The sequence below is a fragment of the Macrobrachium rosenbergii genome, chromosome 54, assembly GCF_040412425.1.
Source record: "Macrobrachium rosenbergii isolate ZJJX-2024 chromosome 54, ASM4041242v1, whole genome shotgun sequence".
NCBI classification, from domain to species: domain Eukaryota; kingdom Metazoa; phylum Arthropoda; class Malacostraca; order Decapoda; family Palaemonidae; genus Macrobrachium; species Macrobrachium rosenbergii.
The window spans coordinates 48694542-48702041 of NC_089794.1; the positions used below are offsets into that span (position 1 = coordinate 48694542).

Below are 7500 nucleotides of genomic sequence, written 5' to 3' on the forward strand. Positions count from 1 at the left end.
CTCTCTCTTTCTTGAAAAGAGAGTAATTATTAATGTAGAATATTTGTGGTCACTGGTAGTAAATATAGCTTTTGAGATCTGAGTGAAGGAAAAGTGTAAAAATTTATAACGGCGCCAGACAAAAAAGTGTGGTTTGTGAATTGAAAGCAGCTGCATGAACTTTGGTTTTACAAAGGTTTTCACAAGTTTGTGTAAGGTAAAGTGAATTTTACTTATTATTACCATGGTATAATAAGGTATATTAGGGATTTTTGCCTTAGTGAAATTATTATGGATAAATCTTTTGTGTATTTTTATGTGTTCTTGTGTTTGCAATCTCCTGATTTTTTGCATTTCTTGTGATGGTGATTTAACATTTATTTACTTAGCATTTTAAATATCTGTTGATAATTTAACACTGCATGCTTGATTTAATTTTCATTTATTAAGATTTTCTTTTCAAATCTTGAGTAATTCTTGATAGTTTAAATTTTGCTTGATTAATTTAATTTCTTGGTAAATTAAAGGTTTGTGATTTAGTTTTGTTTAATAATTTAACTCAAGAATTAATTAAATTTTTGTGTTTTTTTCAAGTAATAGTAAATTTTTCAGACTGTGAATTCTGATTATAAATTTTGAATCTAAAAATAAATTTTGTATTTAAAATAAAAAAAAAAGTGTTTCATTTGTTGACCACCAGTGAATAGGATTAATTGTATGTGCATAAGGCACAGTGATAAACCTGTTTTGTTCCTTTAGTTTTGCTGAAGTGAATTAAGACCAGGGAAACAGTTAAAGTTTTTTGATGGAGTGATGCCATTTTACTCTAGTTTATTTCTTGTTTAATTGTTGATACCTCACACTAGTCTTGATAAACTTAGTTTGATTTTTCATGTGATTAATGAGCTTTTTTAAGTGATCACTGTTACCTTTAGAGTACTCAGTCGTAATTCTTATTGTTATGAGAGTTCAGGTATCTGGCAAAAGTAGGGTAAATTTTCGAAATCTGTGATTAGTTGTGTAATAACCAGGTACTTGGTACCCATTGTGACAATACAGTAGACTGGTACACATTGTGACAATAGAATTTGGTGCCCAGACCTGGGAACAAAACAAAATATCACTCTGGTTTATGGTTTATACTGGTGGTGTTAAGGATATATTTTGATAGGAGAGTGACCACATAGTTATTTTTTGCATTAAATTGTGAATTATTTAGTTGAGTAATAAAGAGAAAATGGCTCTGTTTGATGTTCAGAAGTTTTTAGCTAGCTCCATCCAAGAGTTGTCTGTATCCAACCTGACTAAGGCACAGTGGACTGCTTTAGCAGTGGCATGTGGGCGTAATGTGTCCAGTGGTATGATTAAGGTGCAAATCAGATGCATTGCAATCCAAGCATTGATGGACTCTGTTAAAATAGATGAAAAGTTAGGAGAAGCACAAGAGTTGTTGAATGCAGCTGAGGTGGAATTTATAGATAAGCAAGAGCAAAAGAAAGAGAAAAGTGATACAGAGGTAGAGCTTAGACACATAAAAGCAGAAGAAAGTTTGATTAAGCTGAAGATGCAGGCTGAAAGGGAATGAGAAGACAGGGAGAAAGAGAAAGAGCAGCAGAAGAAGAAAGAGAAAGAGCAAAAGAAGCAAGAGAAGAAAGAGAAAGAGCAAGGAAGCAAGAAGATTATGAAAGGGAGATGGAGTTAATAAAAGCTCAATTCACATTACCTGTAACACCGTCTAACCCTACCCAAGGTAGTACAGACCCTGTATTTGATGTAGTAAGAGTGCAGAAGTTAATTCCAAAGTTTTTACAGAAGACACTACAGATGAGTTTTTTTATCACTTTGAAAAAGTGGCTTCAGGTATGGGATGGCTAGAAGATAAATGGTCAGTCTTGTTACAGAGTGTTCTCATTGATAAAGGAAGAAGTGCCTATTTAGCCTATCAGCTGATCAGTGTAAAGAGTACAAGGCACTAAAACATAATGTGATACAAGTTTACCAGATGACCCCTGAATATTACGATGAAAGATTCAGATCTTTGAGAAAGGATGACCAGATGACTTTCTTTGATTATGCCTACAAAGTAAGAAGATGTTTCAAACGATGATTGAAGGCTGCTAAAGTTAAATCTATGGACGAACTTGAGGAGTTAGTAGTCCTAGAGCAATATCTTACAGGAATTCCTGAACACATAAGAGCCTATTTAAGAAAGAGAGAGGTTAAGAAACTTGACAAAGCTGCTACGTTGAGTAAAGACCACCATATCATTTGTAGCAAAAGGAATTATAATGTCAAGTATCAGAACCAAAAACGCACAGGTTTTAGGTCTCACCTAAATTTCAGGAACATTACAACTGGGAATCCTTCTAGTGGCTATACCAATAGAAAGCCAGGTAATACCCCTCAGCAAGTGAATGTTAAATCCTCATCATCCAGTTTCTCAAGACGTATACAGAAGACTAATGTTGTCTGCTTCAAGTGTGGAAGAGAAGGACACTACAGTCGAGATTGTTATCAGACACAACAGCAGACCAAGCCATTTGGTCAAGTGGTTAAAGGTAACCAGGTGTAGCAAACTACAAAGAGCAGTGTGGGGAAGACTGAGACAGTTGGTAAGACTGAGACTAAACAAGCTGAGTGTTTAGCAACCAGTGGAAATGTAACCTCAAGCAGTGAGTGGCTGAGCATCTTGGAGGTTTTTCAGCCACATATCTATGAAGGTACTCTGGCAACTCAAGGAGGGAGTGTGCAGGTACCAGCCAAGGTATTACGTGATACGGGGAGTAACCATAGTGTGGTAGTTCGTGGTGCTCACCCACAGTTGGAGAAGAATCTCACTGGAGATTCAGTTATTTTGAAGGGTATAGGAGGAGAAGAGGCAACTCGTATATGCCGCATGCACCTGTCTTGTGAATTGGTGACAAGGAATGTTGATTTTGCTGTAAAGGACCCAATAACTGTTGAAGATGTGCATGTTTTACTGGGTAATGAAGTTGAAGTTGGTGGTGTACCATTTGTTCCTTGTCCTATAGTGACAGACAAACCATTCAGGATTAGTCCTACGGTAGATTTAGAGAAGAAAAACCCCCACCTGTTTCCAAGTTGTGTAACTACCAAGAGTATGAAGAGAACTACGTCTGAAAGTGAAGAAACTGAGGATTTACCTGTACCAGAAGGATCAAATGAAGGATCTTTGAGTTTAGAAGAGTTATTCCAGGAAAGTGAAGTTTCCCATGTGTCAGCAATGAAGAGATTTCCCAAGAAGAAGAGGATCCTGTTGTTCTTGAAGAGACTCAGAGTATAGTCAAAGTGTTCCTGATGATAGAAGTGAAACTACAGTAGCAGTGTTAGCAGATATGGAGAGTTCAGCCCTTGAAGTTGGTCAAGTGACTAGGGAGAAGCTAATGGAGCTGCAGAAGGAGGATACAACGTTGGCTGATTTGTCCTTCAAAGTTGTTGATCAAGAAGAGATGCAACAAACTTATACCTGTTATTATGTAAAGGAAGGATTGCTAATGAGGAAGCATCGACATGCAGATATACCAGGAAATGCTGAGTGGGGTGAATACCATCAAATTTTGATTCCATATCCATTGAGGAAGCAAGTGGTAACAGTAGCTCATGAGTCTGGATATATGGGAATCAGGAAGACTGTTGAGAAGATTATGAAGTATTTTTTCTGGCCTGGACTTCACAAGGATGTTAGCAGGTTTTGCAAAGAGTGTCACACATGCCAGATAGCTGGAAAACCGAATGAAACCATTCAGAAAGCCCCCCTACAACCCATAGAAGTTAGAGGAGAACCCTTTAAAAAGGTGATTATAGATGTGGTTGGGCCACTTCCAAAAACAAAGAAAGGAAATGAATATCTGTTAATGATGATGTGTCCAGGGGATTCTTGCAAGAAGTATAAGTGCAAAGGTAATTGCTGAGAAGTTGGTGGAGTTTTTCTCCAAGTTTGCAATACCAGAAATTGTGCAAAGTGATTGAGGAACGAACTTTACTTCAAAATTATTCCAGGATGTGATGAACTTGTTAGGAGTGAAACAATATTTATCAACTGCTTATCATCCAGAGACTCAAGGAGCCTCAGAAAGGTTCCACCAGACATTGAAAAGTATGTTAACAAAGTACTGTAATGAATCAGGAAGAATATGGGGTGCTGGTTTACCCTGATGTTGTTTGAAGTAAGAAATGCTTATCAAGAAAGTGGGATGTTCACCGAATGAAATGATTTTTGGTCCAGATGTGTGAGGTCCATTGAAGATTCTTGCAGGGAATTGGGAAGAAAATCAAGAGGAAATCCAAGAACATCTGAAGAATTTGAGGAAAATGTTGAGAGAAATTAGAAAATTCTCTTTAGAAAATCTGAAAATAAGTCACGAGAAAATGAAAAGGAAACATGATGCTAAGATGTTAAGCTAAGAAATTTTAGTGTAGGACAGCAAGTTCTAGTGTTCTTACCAGTGAAAAGATTTCCCCTTACCAATAAGTTTCAAGGTCCTTATAGGATAATAGAGAAGTTAAGTGATCAAACTTATGTGATTGAAACACCAGGAAGAAGGAAATGACAAAGGAAAATACATGTGAATCTTTTGAAACCTTACTTCTCAAGAAATTACGGGAAGCAGGACTAACGATCAACTTACAAAAAAGTGAGTTTGGAAAGGCAATTGTTCAGTATCTAGGATTTGAAGTTGGAAAAGGCCTTCTTGCTAATGCAGAGGGTATCCGCAAGGCTACCTCCCTTACCACGAGGAAACAACTACAAAGATTTTTGGACATGGCTGGGTTTTATCGCCGATTTTGTGTGAATTTCTCAGCCATAGTAGCTCCTCTGTGTAGAGATAGAGAACATTTTTGGAGAGAACAATATAATTGCCGATATTTATCCTGTTCTGAATCGTCAGATTAAAACCCAGGATAACTAACTCTCTCTCTCTCTCTCTCTCTCTCTCTCTCTTGAAAAGAGAGTAATTATTAATGTAGAATATTTGTGGTCACTGGTATTAAATATAGCTTTTGAGATCTGAGTGTAGAAGTGTAAAAATTTGTAACGGCACTAGACAAAAAATTGTGTCTTGTGAATTGAAAGCAGCTGCATGACCTTTGGTTTTACAAAGGTTTTCACAAGCTTGTGTAAGGTAAAGTGAATTTTACTTATTATCACCATGGTATAATAAGGTATATTAGGGAATTTTTGCCTTAGTGAAATTATTATTGATAAATCTTTTGTGTATTTTGTGTGCTCTTGCATTTGCAATCTCTTGGTTTTCATATTTCTTGTGATGGTGATTTAACATTTATTTACTTAGCATTTTAAATATCTGTTGATAATTTAACATTGCATACTTGATTTAATTTTCATTTATTAAGATTTTCTTTTCAAATCTTGAGTAATTCTTGATAGTTTAAATTTTGCTTGATTAATTTAATTTCTTGATAAATTAAAGCTTTGTGATTTAGTTTTGCTTAATAATTTAACTCAAGAATTAATTAGATTTTTGTGTTGTTTTCAAGTAATAGTAAATTTTTCAGACTGTGAATTCTGATTATAAATTTTGAATCTAAAAATAAATTTTTGTATTTAAAATTAAAAAAAAACAGTGTATCGTTCATTGACCACCTGTGAATAGGATTAATTGTATGTGCATAAGACAAAGTGATAAACATGTTTTGTTCCTTTAGTTTTGCTGAAGTGAATTAAGACCAGGGAAACAGTTAAAGTTGTTTGATGGAGTGATGCCATTTTACTCTAGTATATTTCTTGTTTAATTGTTGATACCTCACACTAGTCTTGATAAACTTAGTTTGATTTTTCATGTGATTAATGAGCTTTTTTAAGTGATCACTGTTACCTTTAGAGTACTCAGACGTAATTCTTATTGTTATGAGAGTTCAGGTATCTGGCAAAAGTAGGGTAAATTTTCAAAAATCTCTCATTAGTTGTGTAATAACTAGGTATTTGGTACTCATCTGGAATATATATATATATATATATATATATATATATATATATATATATATATATATATATATATATATATATATATATATATATATATATATATATATATATATATATACACATATATATACATACATATATTATACATATATACACACACACACACACACACATACATATATATATATATATATATATATATATATATATATCTGTATATATATAAATAAATACATACATTATATATATACACATATTATGTATGCATACTTTTATGGGATTGTAAGTATATTTTGTCTTTGCAGTTATGATGCCCGTGGTGTCAACGGCCTTCACCAGCCTGACGACGTTCTGGCTGGCAGAGGGTCCTTTGACACGTCCTCGCGCCCTGCAAGGCTGATCCTCAGTCCCGTCCTGGCTACTGACCAAGGAGTGTACACCTGTAGGGTAGATTTCATCTCGTCTCCCACACACAACACTGTAGTCAACCTCACCGTCATTGGTAAGTAGAGCCACTTTTGTTTTTGAATGGCAAACGAGAATGACACATTGAATAGTTTGATTCGGCTAAATGGGAAGAGGATTGCCTCGCCGAGGTCATTCTTTTTGTGGACTTGATTGAAATATGAACTGATTATTGAATGTTATGAACTCCTGACTTTGACAATAGATTAAATTATGTAGCAGGTGGGCGTGAGTTATGTTGATTAATATCAAGTCGTGGTCCAGGATGAAAAAGTTTCAGCAACGTGTCTCCTTTCTCTTTGAAAGGTATTGGTCGAGTCGATGGGGTTGAACATTGATTGTAGAGACTTCTTTGCATGTGATGAAGAGCAGTGTTGAGTTGGGAATGTGGTAATGTGGGTACCAGAGCTGTAGACTCAAGGAGCAGAAAGTGTCCACAGATTTAGAGGAAAAATGATTTTACTTTTGGAGCTGTCTTTGATTTTCTGCTTCATATCTTCATATAGTCTCGTGGCTACGATTTTGGAATAACTTGGAATGGCATTCCAGTTCTTTGTTGTCTTTTTATGTGTCACTCCCTCGTAGTTAGTAGAATGGATGTACTATGATAGCGAACATTATTCTGCAAATGGCTCTATCAGTGAGATCCATAATGTACAAATGGTATTACATTAATATCCCATTTAGAGCATATTTCAATTATTCTTGTCACTAAATGACAGCAGTCCTTTACAATTATGTCAGTAAGAAAGTCTTTTTTTGGACTGGGCTCGGGGTGGGGGTTGGTTACAAAGTTCATTACTTTAAGATCTTTGACTCATGATTTTTTTGTTTTGTTTTCTGGGTGATAGAACGTACTTTTTTCTACTTACTTTTTCATGTTTTCTTCGGGAATTGGATAGAAAAAAACACTATACTGTCCGTTTTATAAGTTTTTGCACTTACAAAAAAGAGAAAAAATGAAAAGTATTTTCATTCGGGGACTGTAATTGCAGATGTTTTATTACTTTTTACAGGGAATTATACTGCAGAAATTATCGTTACATTTGGCAATCTTAGCGAATTTTTTGTCTCTAAAGTTAATCTAC

General features: G+C 35.1%; 1 protein-coding gene across 3 annotated transcripts in view; it reads left to right on the plus strand.

The window, feature by feature from the left end:
* Positions 1 to 7500, plus strand: part of LOC136835075 (protein turtle-like) — a 406342-nt gene that overhangs the window by 212745 nt on the left and 186097 nt on the right. For all 3 annotated transcript variants that reach the window (XM_067098253.1, XM_067098252.1, XM_067098254.1), the window contains one exon: positions 6253 to 6449. In XM_067098253.1, the coding sequence (XP_066954354.1) occupies positions 6253 to 6449 (197 nt within the window). The remainder of the gene's footprint in view (positions 1 to 6252; positions 6450 to 7500) is intronic.